Source organism: Peromyscus californicus, unplaced genomic scaffold (assembly GCF_007827085.1).
Source record: "Peromyscus californicus insignis strain IS unplaced genomic scaffold, ASM782708v3 Scaffold_6__1_contigs__length_162567912, whole genome shotgun sequence".
In the NCBI taxonomy this organism is placed as follows: Eukaryota; Metazoa; Chordata; class Mammalia; order Rodentia; family Cricetidae; genus Peromyscus; species Peromyscus californicus.
The window spans coordinates 103,429,259-103,456,139 of NW_026294584.1; the positions used below are offsets into that span (position 1 = coordinate 103,429,259).

The 26,881-nt window shown below is 44.9% G+C and overlaps 1 protein-coding gene across 1 annotated transcript; it reads left to right on the forward strand.

Annotated features, from left to right (window-relative positions):
• Rpn1 (ribophorin I) lies at positions 1-26,200 on the forward strand. The gene is made up of 10 exons (XM_052720690.1): positions 1-292; positions 4,861-4,925; positions 6,836-7,142; positions 12,162-12,371; positions 14,330-14,522; positions 18,663-18,762; positions 20,894-21,032; positions 21,135-21,254; positions 23,785-24,030; positions 25,611-26,200. The coding sequence occupies exons 1-10, from the start codon at positions 35-37 to the stop codon at positions 25,791-25,793; spliced, it is 1,821 nt and encodes a 606-aa protein (XP_052576650.1). The 5' UTR covers positions 1-34; the 3' UTR covers positions 25,794-26,200.
• Positions 26,201-26,881: the final 681 nt, after the last annotated feature.

Sequence of the window (26,881 nt, forward strand, 5' to 3'; positions counted from 1 at the left end):
CGGGGCGCGCGTCGCCGGCGCTCAGCTCGCGGTCATGGAGGCGCCGGTCGGCTTGCTGCTGCTGCTGTGGTTCGGGGCCCTGGCCCCGGCGCCCGGCGGCGCCTCTTCGGAGGCTCCGCCGCTGGTCAACGAGGAGGTGAAGCGCACGGTGGACCTGAGCAGCCACTTGGCCAAGGTGACGGCTGAGGTGGTCCTGGCGCACCCGGGCGGCGGCTCCACATCACGAGCCAGCTCTTTCGTTCTGGCCCTGGAGCCGGAACTCGAGTCGCGGCTGGCGCACCTCGGCGTGCAGGTGAGCGGAGAGAGGGGCCGGAGAGGCCGCACCCGGGATCCCTGAGGGGGCCGGGGATCCCTGGGGAGGCCGCGGCGGCGCGGGGAAGTTGAGGGCGTTAAGGATCCACGAGGCGTCTGGTTGTCTGATAGGCTGGTGTGGAGGGGACAGCGGAGAGGTCGGGGTCTGCCGCCCCTGTTGTCCGCGTGTCCTCCCCGACACGTCAGCACAAGCTTTGGAGCGTCGGGCGCCGCCCACGTACGTGGCAGCTCCGGAGCCCGAGGCGACCCCTTGGTCCCCTGGCGACCACCTTCCACACCACAGGAACGTCTTGGCTGTGGCCAAGTGCGGTACTTCGGGCACTTAGCTTTTTCCCCTGTCCCCTGGACGTGCTCGTCCAGTGAAGGACCATCAGTGAGTTAAATGGATTAATTCCTGAATACAGTTGTCTGTTAAGTGTTCTCTCTGGACAGGCGTTCGGAAATATAGCAGGTTTCTGGTATCCAAGTTTGTCATTACTCACACCTCTAAAAATAGCTGCTGAACACTTTTTTAGTGTTCAAACTTGAAAAGTCTTTCAAGTAATAATGAGCCCCCTCTGCTGTACAGAAAGGTGAAACCCCGTGAGCCCCCTCTGCTGTGCAGAAAGGTGAAACCCAGTCTCTTCCTCCGCACCGTCTCTCATTGGAACACCTCAGCGTTAGCCTCTGTGCCTTTCAATGAATAAGCTTTTATAGCTTTCAAGGAAAGAAATCGTTGGCTTTGGGAATAGAGGGACTATCCACACAGGTTGCTTTTTATTACTGTTTTCATTAAACTATATCCATTAAGTGATTACCCAATTTATTAGGAGGAGACTAGTTATTACAGTATCACATTTCTAAGCACACCACATTCTCTTGACTGTATGGAGCTATAAAGCTGGGTTTATAAATTGTCACAGAAATGACTCCTGTCTCCTTCACACTGAACCCTTGTTCACCTGAAGCACACACAGCTTTACTCAACTGTTTCTGGAAAGACATTCATGACTCAATTTAACTGACAGTGCCACCTATGAATGTTTTGAGTGTTCAATCCTATTTTGTGAAAACCAGTCATGACTTAATGAAGTCACAATATAATCAGATCACAATATAATCATAGCTGTCGAGGTGGAGAATGCACACAAGTTGGGTCACTCCACATGGTTCAGTAGTTAAGAGCACAGAGCATCTAAGTTCAATTCCTAGCCACATGGTGGCTCACAGCCGTTTGTAACTCCAGTTCCAGGGTGCACAGACATACATGCAAGCAAAACACCCATACACATTAAAAAGAAAGGAAAAGAAAAGGTGGCAGTGGGTATTTTAAATGCATTCTCTACCTTTATAGCAGCCTTTTGAGGTATAGGTGTTATTACATGGCTGTGAAAGCATCTGGCCTTGGAGCTATTAACCCCACAAATGAAGTCTAGTTTGTTCCATACCCTGTATTTTCCTGCATTATTGCCATCCTGCTTTCTGGCCTTGACATGAGATTAGGTCTTATGTTTCAGCTCTGCAGTTACATCACCGGTTTATTCACAGTTGTGTTAATTCTGGAGGGAGACCAGTTGAATGTATGAACTGCTTTATACTCCTTACCTTGGTGAGAAACAGCTGGATGATAAATGTAACGAAGAACACATAGTGCGTTGGAAACTTGGGTGAGGTTGAATGGATTACAGTCCCGTTTAGGAACTGGTAGAAGGACAATAGTGATTATGTAGTGTTTTGTTTTTTGAGATAGGGTCATGTTATGTAGCCCTAAGACTGTATTAGAACTTGGAATCCTCCTGTTGCAGCCTCCAGAAGGCTGATAATTAAAAATGACCTTGAACTTTGGGTCATCTTGCTTTATATCCATTGTACTGGGACTAGAGTTGTGTAGCACCATGCCTGGCTCTCTCTTACCTTTTACTAAGTAATGAATATTTTTCTTGACTGTAAGTAAGCTGTGCATTAACAAAGAGTTCTGAATAAGCATTAGTGTACTAGAATGTTATCCTTGTGGCAAAATTCTAGTCAAAATAAGGGATTTTTTTTTTTTTTTTTTTTTGGTTTTTCGAGACAGGTTTTCTCTGTGTTGTTTTGGTGCCTGTCCTGGATCTCGCTCTGTAGACCAGGCTGACCTTGAACTCAGAGATCTGCTTGGCTCTACCTCCCAAATGCTGGGATTAAAGGTGTGCGCCACCACCGCCCGGCAATGGATTTTTTTTTTTTAAGCCTATGATATCATTGAGGATGATTATATAACTTTTTGGGCTTTCTGAAATACTAAAAATAATACTTAAGAAATTGCTTTTGGAGTTGAGATATGGTGATGATTGCTTATATAATTTCAGCAGTTGGCAGGAGGATCAGTAGTTCAAAATCATCCTAAAGGGAGTTTGAGGCTAGCTTGGGCTATGTGAGACTGTCTCAAAACAAAAGACAACAATTTCCTGTGGGGTTGGGCTGTGGTGCAGTGGGAAAGCACATGCTTAGCTGCACCAGGCCATGAGTGCAAGTCTCAGCTCAGCACAACACATAAAAGTATTCTTCATAGCTTTCTGTTCTCTGTTGAGAATTACTGCCTCAGTCCTAGAAAAGTCTTGGGGTTTTTTTGTTTTTGTTTGTTTGTTTTTTTTTGGTGGGGATTAGGTTAGTCTGGGTAAGGGTTACTGGAGTGCATGTATGTTTTTCACATAGACTGCCACAGTCTGTGACTCCAGATAACACCCCAGGAAGCCTCAGCAGTCTTCTGGAGTTAATCTGGTTACATGTCTGGTGGCAGTAAAGGATGAGAGTACAAGAGTGTACCATAGCGGCCACTAGGGCTCCTTTCCCTAAGGCCTTTGCCACTGCTGCCACTCTGGGATCAACAGTTTTAGTCGCAGATGGGACTTCTGTTGTTTCCTTATATTTTGTGCTTACAGATATTTTGGTATTAAAAAAATGTTCAGAAAGAAGTCTTTGGAACGTTTGGGAAGTAAACATGGAGATAAGGTCTTTATGTATATTTGATTGTTCAGGAAAATGTTTACAGGATGTTTATAGAACTTTCTCTATGCATCAGTCAGTCTGTGGTAGTGTTTCAGAATAAATCTTATGTTTCAGATAGAAGAAAAAAATTGTTGGGTTGGGATATGGCTCACTGGTGAAGGTATTTGCCTGGCATGAATAAGGCCTTGACTTCAATCTCCAGCACTACAAACAAAATTTCTAGGCCAGTGAGAAGGCTCAGGGGTTAAAGGCATTCATGGTGCAAGCCTGATTGATGATTGGAATTTGAGTCCTGAAGCCCATATTAAAAGCCTGGAGCAGTGGTCCACATCTATAATATCAACACTGGCACCTTCAGATGGGAAACAGAGACAAAAGAATCGTCTGGAAGCTTGGCCAGATAGCTTGGAGTACCCACCATAGCAGAAACAGCAGGAGAGATCCTGCTTCAGTCTCCACATATGTGCTGTGTCTCTCTCTATCTCTGTCTCTGTCTCTCTCTCTCCCTCTCTCTCTTTTCTCTCTCTCTCTCTCTCTCTCTCTCTCTCTCTCTCTCTCTCTCTCTCTCACACACACACACACACACACACACACACACACGAAAAAAGACTTTGAAAAGTTACTTTAATGGAAATATTGTAAGAAAGTTGGGGAGGCAGAGGCAGGCGGATCTCTGTGAGTTCGAGGCCAGCCTGGTCTACAGAGCGAGATCCAGGAAAGACACAAAGCTACACAGAGAAACCCTGTCTCAAAAAAAAAAAAAAAAAGAAAGAAAGAAAGGTGGTATATTAGTTACTTTTCTATTGCTATGATATAAAACATCAAAACCAAAGCAACTAGTAGAAAGAAGGATTTACTTCTTTGGCACTTACAGTTTCAGAGGGTTAGAGCAGAGGTGGCAGGTAACTGGAGCCACAGCTGAGAATTCACATTTTGATCTGCAAGTAGGAGGCATAGAGCACATTGGGAATGACTGGAGTATTTTTGAAACCTCTTAGCCCACCCCCAGTGACGCACACCCTCCCAGAAGGGTGTCTTAGTTAGGGTTTCTATTGCTGTGAAGAGACACCACGAACATGGCACCTCTTAAAAGGAAAACATTTTGTTGGGGCTGGATTACAGTTTCAGAGGTTTAGTCCATTATTATCGTAGTAGGACATGATGGCATACAGGCAGACATGGTGCTGGAGAAGGAGCTGAGAGTTCTACATCTTGATCCTCAGGCAGCAGGAGACTGTGTGGCACACTGGTCGTAGCTTGAGCATAAATGACCTCAAAGCCAGCCTCCACAGTGACACACTCCCTCCAATAAGGCCACACCTCTTAATAGTGCCACTCCCCTTAATAGTGCTACTCCCTATGGGCCAAGCATTCAAACACATGAGTCTATGGGGGCCATTCCTATTAAAACCACCACAAAGGGCAAACCTCTCAATCCTTCCCAAATGGTTCCACCAACTGGGGACCAAGTATTTGCATGAGCCTTTGTGGGACATTCTCATTCAAACCACAGTTGGTTAATAGTTGGCTTAAAATTTAGAACTTGAAAATATAAAAAAGAATAAACTACTCTTTCTGTTATAGGTAAAGGGAGAAGATGAGGAAGACAGCAACCTAGAAGTACGAGAAACCAAAATTAAGGGGAAAAGGTAAGCAAACAGACTGAGAGGTGTTTCTAAGGTGGACTGACCAGATATTTGGGATAGCATAGGTAGATCTATCAGGAAATGCCTTGTTGTCTTAGAGTTGGCTACATGGCAGTGCTGTGAGCAGAGGCGGGGTTTGCTGGGATGGTACTAGTATGTTGAATTGACTGGGCTGTCAGCAGAGCTGATGAAGAAACATGAACACTGCTTACTCAGGACCAGTGGTAAAAAGAGAAGCAGATCTGATACTTGAAGCCAAGAGGGGGATGAAACTGTCCTAGGAGAAGATCTCTATCTTGGAGTGTTGTCTTAGTCATGAACCTTACATAGCAATATGATGTAGAATGCTGTGAGATCTAAATGAAGTCATCTAATCATTGAGAATAATATTCTAATCATTGAGGATGAATTCCATGGGAACATGTTTAAAAGCCTCAAGTTTTGCCAGGTGGTGGTGGCGGCAGTGGTGGTGACAAACACCTTTAATCCCAGTATTCGGGAGGCAGAGCCAGGCGGATCTCTGTGAGTTCAAGGCCAGCCTGGTCTACAGAGCAAGATCCAGGACAGGCACCAAAACTATACGGAGAAACCCTGTCGCAAAAAAACCAAAAAAAAAAAAAAAAAAAAAAGCCTTCAAGCTTTTACTAATGACTTACTAGGTCTAACAAAAATTCATTTCATGGCTTAGATAATTCACATTCATTAGTTTACAGGCTGTGTCTACTTATTCACTTGCATGCATGCCACAGCTGGTGTGTGGAGGTCAGAGGACAGCTTGCAGGAGTGGTTCTCTCCTACCATGTGGGTCTTGGGGATTGAACTCAGGTAGTCAGACTTGACAGCAGGCCCTTTACCCGCTGATACATCTCCCTGCCCATAAGCATGTTTTTGAAGACAGTGTGGAGGCCCACAGAGGTTTCCTAGTGAGATCTGAGCTTGCTTTACCCAGCAGGGCTGCATTAGAGGATTGCTTGACCATGTGCATGATTACTGGGTGATTGGAAGGGTCTATACTTGGCTGAGCTAGGGGGAGGTCTTTGCTCCATCTCTTGGCATTCCTATAAATAACCCTTTGGAAGAGACAGAAGGGGCTGGTGGATAATGATCCAGGCCCTCCCGAGGCTATCCTGTGTTTCTGTCTGTTTCTCTCCCCTCTGTCCTTCTATCTAAATATTTCTCACTTCACCCTCCTCGAGTACCCTGGTCTCCCACAAGACAGGATCTCTTTTTAAAATTAATTAGTTGATTTGTGTATGGGTGTGTGTGTGTGTGTGTGTGTGTACGGGTGTTTTGCTTGTATATATGTGTACCACTTGCATGCAGTGCCCTCAGAGGCCAGAAGAGGGTGTCATATCCCCTTAGAACTAGAGTTGTGAGCTGCTATGTGGGTGCTGGGAACCAAATCTGGCTCCTCTGAAAGAATAGCCATTCTTGTACTGTTGAGCCATCTCTCTGGTCACCCATTTTCTTGAGACAGTCTCATGTAGCTCCAACAGACCTCAAACTCTCTGTCACTAAGGATGACCTTGAATTCTTACACTTTCTGTCTTCATCTTTCAAGTGTTAGGATTAGAGGTCTGTCACTTGACCTGTCTCCGGTAGTTTTTTACATTCTTGCTATTATAAACAAACCTGGGATGGACATCTGCACACCCATCTTTAAAGGCTTAAGTTAAGATATTAAAGGTGATAGCTTTTATCTTGAGTATGGAATTTACTATGACTTTGAAATATTAGCTATTTCCAGTGTCTTTAGTCTTTTTTGTTTTTTCTAGAACTTGCTCTGTAGACTAGACTGGCCTAGACCTCACAGAGGTACACCTGCCTCTGCCTCCTGAGTGCTGGGATTAAAGTGTGGGCCACCATGCCTGGTCAGTGTCTTTAATTTTAATTCTCTTGCTTTCTTCCTTCAGTGGGAGATTTTTCACGGTCAAGCTTCCAGGTGCTCTTGATCCTGGGTCCAAGATCTCAGTCGTTGTGGAAACTGTCTACACCCATGTGCTTCATCCATATCCGACTCAGATAACTCAGTCAGAGAAACAGTTTGTGGTATTTGAGGGCAACCATTATTTCTACTCTCCCTATCCAACAAAGACCCAGACCATGCGAGTCAAACTTGCCTCCAGAAATGTGGAAAGCTACACGAAGCTGGGTAACCCCTCCCGATCTGAGGACGTCTTGGATTATGGACCTTTCAAAGATATCCCTGCTTATAGTCAGGTAGGTTTCAGAGACCGTCACTGCCAGGCTTGGATGGTATGTGCTGGGTGGCGTTCTGAAATTGTTCTGAACCTATCCTGAAGTAGCTCATAGTCCCAGTAACTTCTTTCTGAGAGCTGAGTTCAGAGGCTGGAAAGTGGGCATCATGGGAGAAGGCAGTGAGGCATTCTGGGTAGGTTAGTGATGGACAAGGAGAGAAACTGGGGTGACTGGTAATAAACTGACCCAGAGGCTAAGGGCCTCAGGATTGGTACTTTTGGGAGAGAAATTCATGATAAAAAATTTTGTTGTGGGGCAAGTTGGTGTACACCTTCAGTCCCAGCACTCAGGAGAATCTCTTGAGTTCGAGGCCAGCCTGGTCTACATAGAGTTCCAGGTTAGCCAGAGATACACAGTGAGACCCTGTGTCAAAAAGAAAACAACTGTCCCAGCAGTTAAGAGCACTGACTGATCTTCCAGAGGACCTGAGCTTACTTCCCAGACCCACATAGTGGCTCACAGCTGTCTGTAGCTAGTCTTGTGGGATCCAACGCCCTTTTCTGGCCTCGCTGGAGACTGCATGCCTGTGGCGCACAGACATATGCTGGCAAAATGCCCACACACATAAAATGTAAAACTGTTGTGGAGAATTTTAAAACTGTCCAAGTGGAGACGTTGGTATGAAGACCTGCTTGCTTGTCACGGTGCTTCCTGTCCTGTTAGTAGTGCTTCCCTGCCACTTCTTTTCTTTTAACTATGTGTACTTTTTGTCTGTGTGGGGAAGTGGTTAGTGTCACTTCTTCCTTCACCAGGTGGTTTTGGTGGTTGAACTCAGGTCGTTGTCAGGTGTGATGACAAGTGGCCTTACTGAGCCATCTCACCGCCTCTCCTTTTTCTCATTACATTAATCTCCCCTTTCTTCAACTGCTTTTTTCCTTTCTCGTCTACCTTCCCTTTTCTTCTTCTTTTTTAAACTTAGGAAAATATTTTTTTATTCTTTGAGAATTTCATGTAATATATTTTGGTCATATTCACCTTCTGCCCCTTCCCAGATCCATCCTTCCCTTCCTCTTCCTTAGCTTCATGCGCCCGCTTAGTAACCCATCAACTCCAGTTTGTGTTGTCCGGATACGTGTTTGGGTGTGGGCCGTTCTCTGGAGCAGTGACCGGAGCTCTTTGGTTAGGGGTAGGAGCTCATGCGCTCGTTCCCACTCCGTGCCAGTGCTGACTGACTGTGCAGCTGCTGTGAGTTGATGAGTGCAGTGGTCCTGTCAGGTCTGCATGTCCAGAAGACACTGGTTTGGTCTTCCCTAACCTCTGGCTCTTACAGTCTTGACACCCCCTTCTATGATGGTCTTCTTTTCCCTTCCTTTTTTTTTTTTATAATTTTTTTGGCGGGAGGTAAGGTTTTTGGATATAGGGTCTTGTGTAGCTCTGCCTAGCCTGGGACTTGATACGTAGATTGGTCTTGCTCCCTCAGATTTGTGTCAGTCCTGCTTCAGCTCACACTCACTTTTCTTGGCAAGTTGGGGATTATACCCAGAACTTCACACACGCTAGCCAGACTGTACCATTGAGCTACAGCATTGGCTCCCTGGAGTTCTCTCTGTTCTTCGTTTTTTGGTAACCTAGGCTGTTGCTTCAGCCTCTGGAGTACTGGGACTACAGGTGTGTAGCACCATGCTTGGCTAGAGATAATGTTGATGATCATGTTATATATAGTATTGCAGAATTCTTGTGCTTAGAGATAGTATTAATGTAGAGATCATGTTATATATAGTATTGCAGAATTCTTGTGCTTAATAACTACATTGTATACTTTTTTTTTGGTAGCCATTTCTGATTGCTGCCTTGGATTATTTGCCAATGTTTGGATGAATGGCTAGGATTTTTTTTTTTTGCTTTTTTCCTGCTTAACACCATAATGTACATTTCTCTGCATATATTCTCAGTAATAGATTCTGGGGCAGGGGACAGACAGGATCTCATGTAGCCTATGGAACGGGCTGTGTAGCTGAGGATGATTCGAAATCTTGATCCTGCCTTTATCTTCCAAGTCCTGGGATATAGGCATGCATCAGTATGCCTGGCTTAGAAATAGTAGATATATATTTTTAAGATTTGTTTTTTTAGCTTGGCGGTGGTGGCCACACACCTTTAATCTCAGCACTCGGGAGGCAGAGGCAGGTGGATCTCTGTGAGTTTGAGGCCAGACTGGTCCACAGAGTGAGTTCCAGGACAGCCAGGGCTACACAGAGAAACCCTGTCTTAAAAAGAGAAAAAAGCCGGGCGGTGGTGGCGCACGCCTTTAATCCCAGCACTCGGGAGGCAGAGACGGGCGGATCTCTGTGAGTTCGAGGCCAGCCTGGGCTACCAAGTGAGTTCCAGGAGAGGCACAAAGCTACACAGAGAAACCCTGTCTCGAAAAACCAAAAAAATAAATAAATAAATAAAAAGAGGGGAAAAAAAAAGTTTTTTGTTTTTTTTTTTAAATTGTGGATTGGGGGCTGGGTATGTGCACATAAGTGCAGATGTCTCTGGAGGCTAGAGGGGTTAGATCCTTGGAGCTAGAGATGTGAACTGCCGACCAGTAGGGGACTCTTCAACTGTTGCCCTCTCTTTGACTCTGAAATAGATTCTACAGTAAAAATTGCAAATCAAAACATGAAATTATAAAAAAAAATTTTTTTGACACTGTGCCTTGGCTGACCTTGAAAATTGTGGCAGTCCTGCCTCAGTTTCCCTAGACAGATGGCATTGCAGGTGTGAGTTCCCATTCCCAGCTCAAGCAAACATTTTGAAGCTGGGAATGATGAGAGTTGCTTGTAACACCAACACTCAGGAGGCAGAGACAATAGGATTGTTTGAGGCTGGCCAGGCTTCATATTCCTTGTTTCAAAAACAGAACAAACACCATGAGCATTTTAAAAATAAAAATAAGTTTTTGTGTGTATGTATGCTTGCATGCTTGCTTGCTTGCGTGTGTGTGTGTGTGTGTGTGTGTGTGTGTGTGTGTGTGTATTTGAGTCTGAGTGTTCACAAGTGTGTGTACATTTGGGGTTGAACCAGGGTCTTAGGTATGCAAAGGATGTGCTTTATCAGTAAGCTGTACCTATGATTCCTGCAGCATGAAGCTGCCATCTTATAGTACTGGCTCTGCATGGTGTTCAATAGGATTCTGAGTTGAATCTTAAAAGATGTGGTTAGAAAGTGAGAGAATAAGAGTTTGTAAAATTACAAAATATATCTGCTTCATAGATTTTGGGAAGGAATATTTTTCTAACATTCTAATTTTATATTACCTTTCTATAGAGTTGTGGGCAAGTTCATAAAAGGGCATTAGAATTACTCAGTGACCAGAGAGACCCTCCACCTACTCCTCATTGAACCTAGGTCCTTCATGTGCTGGGCAAGCACCCTGCCATTGATCCATATATATTCCCAACCCCAGAGAGCTCTTTAAAAATTTATTTATTGATTTATTTATTTATTCATTTATCTATCTATCTATTTATTTATTTGTGTGTGTGTGAGATGTGTGTTGGTGTGAGTGCCACAGCACATGTCTGGAGGCCAGAGGACAGCTTTTGGTAGTCCTTTCTCTTCTACCATGTGGGTCCCAAGTGCAGCAGCAAATGCCCTTACTTGCTGAGCCATCTTTCTGTTCCTACCAGAGAATAAAACAAGGCTAACCTCTGGGAGAATTGGCAGAGACCTTGAGGAAGTATGCAGACACTTGAACTCAGAATTTCTGCTCAGTGGAGACCTAGTATTGTTGCTTATATTTATCATCTAGAGCAAAGGCTGTGGAGACGGTTGGACTTCCACCCACTTTTATTTATTTATTTTTTTATATTTTTTGAAATGGAGTTTCTCTGACTGTCCCTGGAAATCCCTCTGTAGACCAGGCTGATCTCAAACTCTGAGATATGCCTGCCTCTGTCTCCAAGTGCTGGGGTTAAAAGTGTATGCCACCACACCTGGCCTTATATTGTTGGACTTTCTTGTTGAACTTTTTGGACTACCATCTTCCAAATAATAACATGGAGACTTATTGTTAATTATGAAAGCCTTTAGCTTACTTAAGCTTGTTCCCAACTAGCTCTTACAACTTAAATTAACCTTTTTCTATTAATCTACATTCTGCCACATGGCTTTTTACCTCTCCTCCATTCTGTACATCTGACTTTCTCCATGTTGGCATCTCCCGTGTGCCTAGATTCAATCTGACTGAGTTCCTCTCTGCCTGGAAGTCCCACCTATTCTCTTCTGCCTACCTATTGGCCATTCAGCTCTTTATTAAACCAACCAGGTGCCTTAGGCAGGTGACCCAAGACACATGCAGTGTAAACAGACATCCTGCAATAGTCTTATTTATTTACCTATCTATCTGTCTATCTATCTATCTATCTATCTATCTATCTATCTATCTATCTATCTGTTATAAGACAGGGTCTCTGTTTTCCAGGCTGGCCTTGAAACGCATGGTGATCCTCCTGCCTCTACCTGTTGAGTATTGGGATTATAGGCCTAAGTGACCACAAAAAAAAAAAAAAGGTAAGAGTGATGGTGCAGGCCTATAATTCCAGTACTCACAAGTCTGTGTCAGGAAGATGACAAATTTGAGAGCAAGACCCTTTCTCAAAAACAAAACAAAACAAAAAACTCTATCGGTAGGGGCTAGAGAGATGGTTCAGTGGTTAAGAGTGCATGCTACTCTTCCAGAGGACCTGAGTTCATTTCCCAGCACCTATATCTGGCTGCTCACAATCTCCTGTAATGCCAGCTCTAGGAGATCAACACTTTCTGGCCTTTGATGCCTATACACATATGGCATACACACACACACACACACACACACACACACACACACACACGCACATAAATCCAAGAAATAAATCCAAAAAAACCACTCCATATATTAGTGCTTGGTAACCATTCTGTGGATGATGCATAGGCCCTTTCTAGTTAATTTCTTTTAAACTAATGTTGATTTCTCTGTTGCCAAGGCAGTGAACTGTTCGTTTCCTTCCCTTCTAGGATACTTTTAAAGTACACTATGAGAACAACAGCCCTTTCCTGACCATCACCAGTATGACCCGGGTCATCGAGGTTTCTCACTGGGGTAATATTGCTGTGGAGGAGAATGTGGACTTGAAGCATACAGGCGCGGTGCTGAAGGGGCCTTTCTCCCGCTATGATTACCAGAGACAGCCTGACAGTGGCATCTCCTCCATCCGTTCTTTTAAGGTATGAACGGCCAACTTGGACACTGTGGGAACTGTGTCTTTATCAGTGTGTTCTTTCTCTTGCTTTTCAGTTATTTTGGGATTAACTAATGGTGATACTGAGAATCAATGTTAATCAGAAGGATCTTTAAAGAAAAAAGTTCTTGTGTTTACATGAATAGCATCCTGTATTTATATAAATAGTACTTTTCTTTCTGTGCAACTTAGACTGACCTTGAACTTGATACTACTGCCTTGACTTCTAAGTGTTGGGATTGTAGACATGTGCCACTGTGCCTGCCTGGCCCTAGACCAGTGGTTCTGAACATTCCTAATGCTGTGACCCTTTAATACAGTTCCTCGTGTTGTGGTGACCCCCAACTATAAAATTATTATTATTATTATTATTAATGATAATAATTTTGTTTTTGTTTTTGTTTTTTTTTTCAAGACAGGGTTTCTTGGTGTAGTTTTGGTGCCTGTCCTGGATCTCACTCTGTAGCCCAGGCTGGCCTCGAACTCACAGAGATTTGCCTGGCTCTGCTTCCCGAGTGCTGGGATTAAAGGTGTGCGCCATCACCACACAGCCATAAAATTATTTTTGCTACTACTTCATAACTGTAATTTTGCTACTGTTATGAATAGAAATGTAAATATCTGTTTTTTGATGGTTTTAGGTGACTCCAAGTGGGTTGTGACCACAAGTGGGTTATGACCCACGGGTTGAGAACCACTGCCCTAGACTGTAGTTTTGTTGTTTAGAAAATTGGAATAGGCCTGGTGATGGTGGCACACGCCTTTAATCCCAGCACTTGGGAGGCAGAGGGAGGCGGATCTCTGTGAGTTCGAGGCCAGCCTGGTCTACAGAGCGAGATCCAGGAAAGGTGCAAAGCTACACAGAGAAAACCTGTCTTGAAAAACCAAAAAAAAGAAAAAAAAAAAAAAAAAAAGGAAAAAACGCAATACCACCACCTAAACATTCCCTTGTTTTACAGATTTAGTGTGTGTGTGTGTGTGTTTTGTGTGTGTGTGTTTTGTGTGAGTGTATGAGCACCTATCCGAAGAGACCAGAAAAGTATTGAATGTCTTAGAGTTGGAGTTACAGGTATTTGTGAGCTATCTGACATGGTTGCTGGGATCCAGACTCTGGTCTTCATGATGGAGCAGCAAGTGTTTTTTAACTGCTCAGCCATCTTTCCATCCCTGCTGCTTGCTTTTTAAGATTGGGTCTGGTGTAACCAAGGTTGACCTCTAACTTGATATGTATCTGAAGATGGCCTTGAGCTCCTTGATGATTCCTCTCAAGTGCAGGAGTATACTACCATGTCTTAGGCTATTTTTGTTTTTATGAAGCAGAGTTGGTTTATGAAAAGACACTAGAACTTATATTTACTAGCTTGTTGTGTGCTTGTGTATGATGTGCATGTAATACAGATTTTAAATATGAAGGTAAGAGAATGAAAGAGCCCCTCAGATGGAAAGATAACTAAGAAGTGTGGGTATGGGCTTCCTTCAGAGTCATCTTAAACTATTAAAAAGTAATAGATTGAATGTGCCTTTGTCTACGTGAAGTCTTACAAATATTTTTCTTTATTTACATATTACAGAAATACTTACTCATGTGAACAAGTGTTACATTCTCCCTCGTCAGTACACTTAGAAGATGTGCAAGCACGTTGGGTGGAGATCTGTGTAAACTCAACACTAGCAATTTGATAAAATTCCTTGTCTCTTTAATTTCCTTCTTCTTATAACTTTAGTATACACAAGGGTCTTTGCAAGTATCTTGTTTCCTGTTAAAAAGATTTTATCATTCATTGAGAAATAGATGTGATGTCTAGATCTTCTGAAACCTTGGGAAAAGTTAATAATTTAGAAGGTTTACTGTCTGGGGTCTGGTACAGGCTTCATGCTTACTAGGTCATATTTCTGCAGAGGTTCCTGGAGTTTCTAGAAGGCATTTAAAATGTTCTCTTGCAGACCATCCTTCCTGCTGCTGCCCAGGATGTGTATTACCGGGATGAGATTGGTAATGTTTCCACCAGCCACCTCCTTATTTTGGATGACTCTGTGGAAATGGAAATCCGGCCTCGATTTCCTCTCTTTGGTGGGTGGAAGACACACTACATTGTTGGCTACAACCTCCCAAGCTATGAATACCTCTATAATCTGGGTGAGTGTTGAACATAGTAAGAATAGAATTGCAAAAGGCCAGCTTTTTCTTTTAACTTCTTGTAGATGTTTATTTAAAAAAAAAAAAAAATTTAAATCAGCTAATTAAATTCTTAGATGTAAGTTCTTGAATTTCCTTTTCTCTCAATTCTTTTGAGTGCGCGCGCGCGCGTGTGTGTGTGTGTGTGTGTGTGTGTGTGTGTGTGTGTGTGTATGTACACGTGTGTGTGTGTGTGTGTGTGTGTGTGTGTGTGTGTGTGTGTGTGTGTGTGTGTATGTACACGTGTGCCACAGCACATGTGTGGTAGTCAGAGGACATTTTCTGGAGCTGGTTCTCTCCTCTTTGGTTTTTAGGTATGGAATTAAGGTTGCCAGCACTGGTAGCAAGCATCTAACTGACCCATCTCAGTACTCACAGATCTCTTATTTTTCGGATAGTGTTGGAGACTGAACCCACATCCAAGCAAATACCACTGAGGCCCACCCGGCTCTTAATTTGGAATCATTTAAAAAATAGTAATAATGAAGTCCAGGAATAAGAAAAGGTTTTAAGACCAGGCTTGGTGGTGCCCACCTTTAATCCTAGCATTTCCGAGGCAGAGACAGACTGATCTCTGTTATAAGCCAGCCTGATCTACATAGTGTTTCTTGGTCAGCCAGAGCATCGTAGTGAGACCCTGTCTCCAAAAAGAGATGAAAAATTTAAAAAAAAAAAAAAGGTTATATACAAATACCCAGAGCCAATAATTATAAACATTTTATCATATTTTCTTTCTTATCTATTTGTTTATTTTTCTAGGCTGAATTCTTTATAACTTTGGCTGTCCTTGAGCTGGCTGTGTAGACCAAGCTGGCCTCAAACTCACAGAGATCCACCTGCCTCTGTCTCCCAAGTACTGGGATTAAAGGCTTGTTCTTGTCGTTTTGTTTTTTTTTTTTTTTTAATTACCACTTACATAGTTTTAGATATTATTTGTTAAGTTTTGCCCTTATTAAGATACTGTTTCTTAGTCTCCCAATTTATACATTTCTTCCCATTTCCTTTACAATTTATTGTTGAAGAACTTGACTCTCTTGCACTACAGCCTGCTGTCTAGACTTGCTGATTGCTCATTCAGTACAAAGACACCCTCTGTCTTTCCTGTTTCCTGCAAATTGTCAGTTGTCTCTTCTTCTGCGCGAGCTTTGGCGTGACTGGAGGTGATGAGGTGCCCGTGCCTTAGAAAGCACAGTCCTGTGTGGTGTCTTCTTTGGATGCTCAGGTCCTGTGTCTCCACTGTTGGTGCTGACTATAAGTCTTTGCTCTAATCTACCATTCCTTGTCATTTATTGATTGGAATTTGCAAGGATTCACTTCCCTTGGTTCCTGGGCTGCAGCTGACGTAGGGAAAGTTAGGGTCCATGCAGGAGTCCTCACTGATTTCCTGGGTTACTGATTGTTTTACTGGTATACTTGGGTCCCTTCCTCCTTCCTTCTTCCTCTCTTTGTGCTGGGATTGAGTCCTGGGCAGGTGTTGAAACACTGAGGTATGTTCCAGCTCCAGTTCCTAAGTCATTATATAAGTAAAGATTTAAACATTGTGTAAGGTTCATGTATTTCTTTGCTGGTATTCGAATTGATGCTTATATTTATTTACCTTTAGTGCTTGGGCACCTCTTCAAATCAAACTCCTAAATCTCTTTTCGCTTCTTCACTGTCTTATAAAAAGATCAACTTGTACTGGGCGGTGGTGGCCCACGCCTTTGATCCTACCTAGCACTCGGGAAGCAGAGGCAGGCAGACCTCTTGAGTTCAGGCCAGCTTGGTCTACAGATCGAGTTCCAGGACAGCCAGGGCTACACAGAGAAACCCTGTCTGGGGGAGAAAAAAAAAAAAGAAGAAGAAGAAGAAGAAGAAGAAGAAGGAGGAGGAGGAGGAGGAAGAAGAAGAAGAAGAAGAAGAAGAAAAGAAGAAGATTAACTTGTAAACTTTTATAGTTTGTGCTCCAGACCTTATGTCAGCACACCGAGAAGCCTTGGTGTGCTCAACAATGGTATTTAAGTCCATAATATGAGAACTAGGGGTGTTCATTGCTCTGAGCTTGTGAAATTCTATGCCTTTATGTCATGGGGCTCAGTATATATTATCTCTCTGTAAAAAATTAAGCATTTACAATACATTTGACTGTATACTTCTTGTCTAATTCCACAGGGAAATTTTTGGTTCTGAAGAGTACTGGGGATGACAGGATTGTAGAGTAATAGCATCAGTTTTTTGAGATAGTGTCTTTCTTATAACTTGAGATCCTCCTGCCTCAGCTTCTTTCTTTTCTTTGTTTTTTGTTTTGTTTTGGTTTGGTTTGGTTTGGTTTTTTTTTTGAGACGGTCTCTCTTCTTAAGTGCTGGAATTACAAGCATACTTGCCTTCTTTGTTCGCTCTCTTTTTAAAAATTATATTATCTGTTTATTTTGTGTGCATGTGTGTGGGCATACCTTTGGCATAGTATTCATGTGAAGGTCAGAGGTCAGCTTCTGGAAGTCATTCTTTTTTTCCATATGGGTCCCAGGGATTGAACTCAGGTCATCTGGTCTGGTAGCAAGTGTCCTTACCTTCTAAGTCATCTCCCTAACCTGCACCTTTAACTTTTCTAATGCTGGTTTCTGGTATGAACTTAAAGTAGGGTTTGTTTAGGACACCTTTCTTATGGTTCAGTTCTCTGTGCTCTTGTGTGGCATCCAGTAATGTGTGGCTTGCCCTCTGAGCTTTCTTTTTCTTTTTGGTTTTTCGAGACAGGGTTTCTCTGTGTAGCTTTGCGCCTCTCCTGGAACTCACTTGGTAGCCCAGGCTGGCCTCGAACTCACAGAGATCCGCCTGGCTCTGCCTCCCGAGTGCTGGGATTAAAGGCGTGCGCCACCACTGCCCGGCCTGAGCTTTCTTTATCCCTCTGGCTGTAGCTCAGTGGCAGAGTGCTTGCCTAGCATGTGTGAGGTCCTTGGTTCAGTCCCCAATACTGCTGTGGGGGTAGAAGAAACTGCTCACTTGACTGTTCTACATTATACAGTTTTTGTTTTGTTTTCGAGACAGGAAGTCACTGTAGCTCCGCCTGTCTTGGAACTCTGTAGACCAGGCTGGTGTTGAACTCACAGAAATCCGCCTGCCTCTGCCTCCCAAGTGTTGGGATTAAAAGCATGCACCACCACCACCACCTGGCTGCAGTTTTTATTCTTTTTCTGAAAGGCTACTCTGGTAGCTTTTCAAATTCTTCAGGGGCTAGGCAGCTAGGACTTGGGCTCTCTTCAGGCTTGTCTCTTTCCTGCTGAGCCAGCACAATATTCCTTGGGGATTCATCTGCTGACCTGCTCTGCTTTCTGGAGAAACTCTTAACTGTTGTGGGTCTTCTCTCCGTGGTCCCATCAGTTGCCATGTAGCTTCCTCTTGCTCTCTCCTTCACACACACTGCTGACCTGCAGGTCTTTTGGCTATTGATGTATTGTGAGAACTTCTTTCCAGGGATTGGGAGGACTAGGCCATATCTTACTGCCCCCTCCCCTATAAGGTCCCAGTGACAAATCAAAGTTAGATTCCATCAGTTTCCCCTGGGGAACCAGTGTTGATTAGGCTTCCATACAGAGTCTAGGTGAGGGGCTACTGGCAGGAGTGTGGGTGACTTAAAGCAGCCATGCTGGAAAGTTGGCGTGGATGATAACTTCCTCATCGTTACAGATGGAGAGCTCCCTCCTCCTAGCCTCCCTAGCAGTAACTATTCTAGCCCCTCCCCGAGAGGCCCTGCGGCTGACATGTGCAAATATCTGAGAGTCATGCTGGATACTCAGGTGAGGGTCCCATGACCCTCCTCCTATGAGGAGTTGTCTCGGGTCCAGAAGCCCAGCTGTGGTGGGTGATGTGAACTGAAGAGGATGCTGTGTTGTAAGTGTCTGAGGATTTTGACATTGTTTATAGTTGTTCTGTCTTTCTGTGGAGATTGGAGAAGAGCCAAAACGCCTTCACTGTCACCTCTCTCTCTCAGCCCACCAGCTCTTGCCCATGATCTCTTGATAACATCTCTCCCTTTGTGTAAAAGGAGAAAATTCATATCTTGTAATTTCCTGGCAGCCTTCTTGTTTTCTGCTCACACCATTGCCTGTGCTTGATGATTCTCAGGTGACCAGTATGCACTAAAGATGCGATTTGTGGACCATGTGTTTGATGAGCAAGTGATAGATTCTCTGACAGTGAAGATCATCTTGCCTGAGGGAGCCAAGTAAGTGACTGTTCCTTTCCTCTACACCCCGTTTCTCTGATAGTGTGTAGCAGGAATCTTAAAGAGTCTTATTAATAAAATCAAACCTGAGGCCAGTTATTGGGGTGAATGCTGGAAGATCAGAGAGACAGAACAGGCCACAGCTTCCTCACCTGGCCAGTTCCTCAGCTGATCCTGTTTCCTCAGACTGGAAGCCTCTGAGTCCTCATCCAGAATGAATCGCAGCTGAACTGTTGCTTAAAAGCCTAAAAGCTTAACCAGCCAAATGCTTCTAGTTCCTGGTCCTCACGCCTTATATACCTTTTTGCCTTCTACCATCACTCCCTGGGATTAAAGGCTTGCTTTCTGGGATTAAAGGCGTGAGTCACCATGCTTGGCTGTATCCTTGAACACATGGATTTCTGCCTCTGGAATGCTAGGATTAAAGGCGTGTGCTACCACTGCCTATCCTCTATGTTTAATATTGTGGCTATTCTGTCTCTGACCCCAGATAAGTTTATTAGGGTGCACAATATTTTGGGGAACACAATACCACCACAGATAGTACCTGGTATCATATGAGGGACCTGTGTTCTAGGGGTATAGTGTAGGTACTCATTAAATAGCTTTGACTGAGAAGCTTTTGGAACCTTTGACTAAAGCTAGGAAGGAAAAATTAGATTCAAAGGAGGGCACACAGTTTAGTCAGGAAGCTTTCCAAAAACATAGTGCCTCCATATGCCTGGAACAGAAGCCAGAGTTGCCTCAATAAACCAGAATAATGGCCTGAGTCTAATGCCAGGGAGGAATGTGGAGGGGATTACACAGGTATACACCTATAATCCCAGGACTTGGGAAGTGAGCCTGGAGGATCTTGAGTTGGAGCCCAGCCTGGGCTACATTCCAGGCCAACCTGGGCTACATGTAGAAAGTGCCTATCTAATAAAAAAGAATTGGTAGTCTTTGCTGTGTTAATAAAGAATGAAGGAGTGGAGTAGCTGTGGCGCCATTCTTCCCTGGGCCTTTCTCAGGGTCTGTCTTAACAAACAGGAGGAATCATCTGTGGTCAGTTGGAGCAGCTTGGGAAAGAGATGTTGATAAAGTGAGAGTTTATCTTAAAGAGCTAGGTGTTGGGAAGGAAGGTGTGAAGGCAAGAGCTGGAGCTGTGTAACTCACTGTGAGGCTCTGGGTTCAAGCTCCAGTACTGCTGGAGTGTGTATGTGGAGGAGAACTGCTGACTTGAGGAAGGAGCCGGGGGCCTCTGGAGGAGTCCATTTGGTAGGAGCAGATGGGCACTTCTACAGCTCCTATCCTTGGTGTGAGCTGCTTATAGCTTGTGTCACAGTGTTTGAATGGTCTCTGTTGGTTCATATATCTATTCTGATGACCAGGATGACCTATGTTTGACTAGTCCATGGAGGAGGGCTTGTTCCTTCAAACTAGTATGTTACTATTCCCCTAGGGACTGTAGGCCTGGCCAGAAAGTAATAACGTGCCCTAGTTCCGAAAGAGACTATGATTCATGTGAGGAGGGAGCATTGGGAATAGCTCCCAAGGCATTCTTTAGGTCCCTAAGAGACTCCCTGGGTGGGCTGTACTGGGGAGCTGTGTTCACTCTATGAACTGTGGGGCGTTTACCCACCAACCCCACAGTTCCCCAGAGTTTTCTTGAGTGCGAACAGCAGGAGATATTAGATAGAAGGATTTATATTGCAGAGATAAACAGATAGGAAATAAAGGATAGCCTCGAGAGGGCCTGGAACCATTTCCAACGGGCCCGACTGTCTCTGCTCCAGAGTATTTATAGAGACGCCAAGGGGTGGCGCAAAAGACCTCCTCCCCCAGCACAGCCAAGTGCAGACCATTTCAGACACCTGCACTCAGGCCCGTGGCCCTAATCATCCTCTATGCGGACCTGCTGGGTAAAGCCATGAGGAACCCGAAAACAGGCTCCCGCAGTGAACCCATCCTTGTTAGTGCTGGAGGGAGACTGTCAGTCTGGTCTTCAGCTTTCTGACATTAGATGCCTGTAGCAAGCAAGGTGACACAGTGTGAATTCAGCCTCCTGATAGCCCTTAGCCTTAGAATTCTGCAGCCCACACCCTCATTGTCGCTGTGCTTTGTTTGAGGCTCTACTGTGTCTGTGTTTCAGGAACATCCAGGTAGACAGTCCTTACGATATTAGCCGTGCCGCAGATGAGCTGCACTACACCTACCTAGACACATTCGGCCGCCCAGTGATTGTGGCCTACAAGAAAAATCTGGTTGAGCAGCACATTCAGGACATTGTGGTGAGTGGCTGTGCTGTTTGGTGTTGGAGCTGCCGAAAGCAGTGGCTTTGGTCTATGGATCTGAGCTGGTCTTTCCTGACACCTTCTTCCCGGCTCTTGCAGGTGCACTACACCTTCAACAAGGTGCTCATGCTGCAGGAGCCTCTGCTGGTCGTGGCTGCCTTCTACATTCTGTTCTTCACCGTCATCGTCTACGTCCGTCTGGACTTTTCCATCACCAAGGTACTCTGTTCTCTTCTGTCTGTGTCAGACAGTCCTTGTGCCCTTGTGATGTGTCACACACATCTCCACAGTGAGCTAGATAGGACCTGTGGCTGTAATTCCCTACATTTTCCAGGCCTTTGCAAGTTCTCGCTAGAGAGACATTTCTTCCCCGTGTGGTGCTGGGGGTGGAACCCAGGGCGTCAGGTGTGCCAGGTGATGACTGAGCCTCATGTTAAGTCCCTGCTTCCTGCCTTGTCTTGGTTGTGGAAACACCCTGACACTAGGGGAAGCAGGAGAACCATTGAGTGATTGGTGGTGTGGTTCCACTGTTTGCTGCATGTTGTTCAGCTGAACATGGAGGTGGCATGTCCTCGTGGGTCATGTCAGCAGTACCTTCTGTCCCTTCCCCTGTGGGAGTGCCTTGTGGGGAGATGGCATCAGACTTCATCAGATACTGCTGACCTAGCCCCCACCTTTCTTTCCTTGGGGTTCTGCTTGCTGACTGAAGGCCAGCTTCTCTTTGTCTCTTTCCTTCCTCAGTTCCCTTCTTTCTCATTATTACCAGCAGTACTGTTCGATAAGGGAATCTGGAGCCTGGTGCTGGGCTGTTTTTTGGGTGTGATCGGTGCTTGTGGGGTGTCATTTTTGTTCTATCCTTTAACCTATAAGAAGGAACATTGTTGCTTTTAACTCAGTCCAGTTGCCATAGGGTTCTTGCCTATCTTCCCTCACTTCTTCCCTCCTGCATCCAACAGAATCCCTTTGTCTTCATTTGCTGAGTCGTGTAAACACAGAGTGGCTTCAAAACCGCCACACTCAGACCATATTATACTCTGACACAGTCCCGAAGTTATGTAATTCTGTGTTCATATGGAGAGCGTGCTGTTACAGTACTGTGTCCCCGGGGCACTTGGGTTAGTTCTCTTTTTCTGTGTTTTTATTTGAAATCTTCAGTTTGCTTATTTGTGTTTGAATTTCAGTTTAATTTCTTTTCCATCATTGCTAAGTTGGGGGAGCAGGGGAAGCCAGGTTCTCACTATGTAGCTCTAGTTGGTTTAGACTTGCCGCCGTGTTGACCCGGCCAGCCTCAAACTCAGAGATCCACTTCCTTCAGCTTTCCAGGACTGCTATGATTAAAAGTGTGTGCCTTACATCAAGACATTGCTAATACTAATTTTAGTTATGAATTAATATGTTTGAAATTCAGAATTCTAAAATGGCAATTCTGCCTTGTCCTCCCTTCTTGCCTTATAGGAAATTAATTTCATCAGTCCCTGGTAGTCTCTCTGTTTTTGTGGTTTTAAAAAAATTAGGCAGATAATTTTTTTAAAAATTCTTCTCTCATATAATATCCCCCCCCCCCCCCCCCCCCCCCCCCCCCCCCCCCCCCCCCGCCCCATAACCACTTCACCTCCCTTTCCCTTCAGAAAAGAGCATGCCTTCCAGGGATATATCCAAACATGGCATAACAAGGTACAATAAGACTAGGCACAAGCTCTCATATCAAGGCTGGGCAAGGCAACCCAGTAGGAAGGAAAGGGTCCCAAGAGCAGGCAAAAGAGTGAGAGACACCGTCACTCCCACTGTAGGAGTCCCACAAGAGACCAAGCTCACAACCATAACATATATGCAGAGGACCTGGCTCAGACCCATGCAGGCTCCGTGATTGCCACTTCAGTCTCTGTGAGCCCCTATGAGCCCTGCTTAGTTGATTCTGTGGGCCATGTTTTCCTGGTGTCCTCGACCCCTCTGCCTCCTACATTTCTTCCTTCCCTGCTTCCTCAGGGTTTCCCGGAGCTCCAAGGGGAGGGACCCGATTGCCATCTCTAATTTGGGCTCACTCTCAACCTAGTGTTTGGCTGTGGGTCTAGGCAGATACTTTTTATTATCTCTTCTTACTCTAAAGATAGAGACTGAATATTTTTTTTTGTACTTAGCATTTTCTATTTGTCAAGTATACCCTGGAATTCCCCTCTGTCAGTTCACAGAGCAGTCCCCATTATTACTTTCACATCTGCAGATGTGACACTGAATGATCAGTCCTTTACTATGTCTGCATCTACCCCATGTTAAAGTTGTAAGGATTTACTATATAAAAGTAACTGTGTCACCAGACCTAAGCCAGCCTCTGAGTTGTCAGCAGCCCTTGCCAGTGGACACACAGTGAGAGGAACTAGAGAGGGTGGGGCTCTAAGGGATGGTAAATGACAGAAAGAGTTCACGTTCTTTCCTGAAGTTCTGAAAACCTTTGAAGGGTGAGACGTGATAGTTTCCCCAAAGTCTTCCATGACTAGAGATTAGCTCTTGCTGTGCCAGTTTCATGGCACATCTTACCATTACTGTCCTGATCACGACCGTGTACCTGTGGAACTGTAAAGTGGTGTTTGCTTTGTCTTGATGTCTCCTCCAGTCTTCCTTATAGAGCCTGGTCCTCTGAGTGTCAGAAGGGTTTGACTCCCTGCTTCCTAAGGTGACCTCTGTTGGCTGGTGGTAGTAGCCATCCTATGACAGATAGGTCGGAGTGAGCCATGATCTCTCTACCTGCCAGGATCCAGCTGCAGAAGCCAGGATGAAAGTGGCCTGTATCACAGAGCAGGTCTTAACCCTGGTCAACAAGAGATTAGGCCTCTACCGTCACTTTGATGAGACCATCAATAGGTACAAGCAGTCCCGGGATGCCTCTACTCTCAATAGTGGCAAGAAGAGCCTGGAGACAGAGCACAAAGCTGTGACCAGTGAGATTGCCGTGCTGCAGTCCAGGCTGAAGACAGAAGGCTCTGACCTGTGTGACAGAGTAAGTATTAGTGTTGTGAGTCACTTGTCTGTGGCCCTCCACTTCAGGGACTGTTCCCACGTGTCAGAAGAGCACCCATCCTACTCCTTGGGGTAAGCTAGGCTCTAGGTGGCTCTCTCATACTCACATGTGCAGGACCTAGACTCTTCAAGTGGTGCCAGTACTTGTGGTGGCACACGAAACTGTGGTATCTGTAGGCTGGCTTTGGAGAAGTTCTGCAGCTTCTCCAGCTCTGTGTCCATGTGGTTGGCAGTAAGGGCAGTATTCCCCTCTCCAGATGCCATCTTCAGCTCTTGATGGCCATGCCTGTAACCCCAGCACTCTGGAAATGCATATGTAAGTGTAGGGGCATGTATTTCCAGATGAAGTCCTGCTAGGCTCCATAATGAGATCAAGGTGAGTCCTGGCCAGAGGTGAGACTCAAAAAAGGTGTCGGGGAGGGGGAGATGCAGAGGCACTCAAACATAAATCCCAGGCTCTGATCCAGACTATCTAAACTTGGGCACATTACCTAATTTTTGTGTCTGAGCGTCCTTATAGATAATGGGAAGCCCGTAGTCTTTCACAATGCTGTGGGAGCCAGCTATTACTATCTGTAAAGGAAGTATTACCTACTTTAAAAAGTGCCCGCAGAGTTCTTAGGCTCCTGTTAGCTCCTCCACCTCCACCTGGATCTCTTACTAACCCTTCAGTTCCTTTGCAGCACCGCTGTGAAACAGTTCTTCATGTGCTTACCAGCGTTTTGTGTGTCAGCTAGTTGAAGGCAGGACACTTTATCTGTCCTTACTGCTTCTGGAGCCTGGCACACAGGTGACAGTGGATATGGTCTGGTCTGGCTGTCACCTTCCACATCACCTGTTGGTCTTTGTCCTAACTAATCTCTGGTTCCAGTAGAGAGAGGGGACACTCATGGAGCCTGTGTGCTAGTCATGATGTTGGGGTGTAGGCAGAGTTTTTCATCAGGACTGTGATCAGCTCTGTTCCACCAGCAGCTTCCCAGATAACCACTTAGAGACTTAATATTAATTATAAATGCTCAGCTGATAGCTCGGGCTTATTGCTAACTAGCTCTTACAACTTAAATTAACCCATATCCACATTCTGCCATGTGGTGTTACCTCTCTTTCGTCTTGCATCTCCTGTTCCCTCTCCGTGTCTGGTGACTCCTCTGACTCTGCCCTTCTTCTTCCCAGTGTCCTTTGTCTGGTTCTCTCGCCTAACCTTATCCCGACCAGCTGTTGGCCAGTCAGCTTCTTTATTAAACCAGTCACAGCAACATATATTCCCATGGTGTAGAGGAATATTCCACACTGGGGTCCTGTGGTTTTCACTCTCAGTTGTTAAGGTGGAAAGCACCTTGCTTGTCAGAGCTGAAAAGAACATGGCCTGTAGATGATGAAGCTGCTGTTTGGAGCCAGGCTTGATTTCTTGTGTGCCAGCCCTCTGCCATTGGCACTGCTCTATGCTGAATTTTTAACTTCCTGTGGAGCTCTGGATCTGTAGGCCTGGGAGCCGATGGGGCTTGTTGAGTGGGGTGAGAGGGCACTTCTCAAACCCTTCCCTGATCTTGTCTCTGCCAGGTGAGTGAAATGCAAAAGCTGGATGCACAGGTCAAGGAACTGGTACTGAAGTCGGCAATGGAGGCCGAGAGGCTGGTGGCTGGCAAGCTCAAGAAGGATACGTACATCGAGAATGAAAAGCTCAGCTCAGGAAAACGTCAGGAGCTGGTCACCAAGATCGATCACATCCTGGACGCTCTGTAGCTCTTGTCTCCGGGGTAGGCCTAGGTTGCCTACACTTCCAGATGCAGTGCATAGGAAGAGGGAGGAGGTTGTGATTAGCAAAAGGCCTCCAGAAAGAAAAGCCAAGGCCCACCCACAGAGGTCTAAGAAGCTTGTCCCTTATTTCTGAATGGTTCTCTTTTTTAAAAAAACAAAAACCTAAACAAAAATCTTATATAAAAACAAATATGGTTGTATTTTGAACAGAGGCATTTTCAGTAGTTGATTTGATTTATTCTGATGCCTGAGGTATTTTTTCCACCGTAAGTCCTGTTTTAAACTTTTCTAACTCCTAATGTTTGGTTCTTTTGTGAGTGTATGCATGTTTTTTTTTTTTTTTTCAAAGTGTGTATGACCAAATGAAAATAAAGGAGGGACTATGAACTTTTGCTTTTACTATACTGAAATCTCATGTAATTCTGAAGTTTGGGGATGTTTGTTTGTTTGTTTGAGACAAGGTTTCTCTGTATAACAGCCCTGACTGTCCTGGAACTCACTTTGTACCCAGGAGAGCTGCCTGCTTCTGCCTCTCAAGTGCTGGGTTAAAGTGCCACCACGTCTGGCCAGTAGATAATACTTTTGTCGCAGTGAGTTTTCTCAGAGTAATTACAAGGCAAGTGTCAGAACATTGATGTTTTCTAATACAAGCCAAGAGACCCAGAGAGTCACAGAGCAGTGGTGAAGTAATCCTTTTGTATTCCTTAAATCTGTGTCACACATTCTAAGCATTGAAAAAGGGTGATGAGCAGAGCAGAGATGGTTCGTGGCGGGTACCCCACAAATTCATGATCTCAAATTGACCACACTGAGGAAGGGCACAGACCTGGAGAACACGAGGCTTAGACTAGATGTGTTTAGGAGGGGGTTGGTCTAGAGCTGAGGCTTAAGAATGGGACAGATGACAGGGTGGAGTGTTCCAGGCGGTGGCCAGTGTGTGTGAAAGGCCCTGGTGAGGCTGTAGAAGAGAGTGGATAATGTCTGACGGGGATGCAGAGGTGGAAGTCCGGAACAAGATAGTTTGATAGGTCTGTCATGGCTTTTGGCTTTACCTTAACATCAGGATTGACAGC

Excerpts from the sequence above, each read along its gene's own strand:
- Rpn1 (XM_052720690.1), top strand. The coding sequence starts at position 35 with ATGGAGGCGCCGGTCGGCTTGCTGCTGCTGCTGTGGTTCGGGGCCCTG. Across the intron at positions 18,763-20,893 it reads ATCTTGCCTGAGGGAGCCAA|GAACATCCAGGTAGACAGTC; the intron begins GTAAGTGACTGT and ends TCTGTGTTTCAG. Across the intron at positions 21,033-21,134 it reads AGCACATTCAGGACATTGTG|GTGCACTACACCTTCAACAA; the intron begins GTGAGTGGCTGT and ends CGGCTCTTGCAG.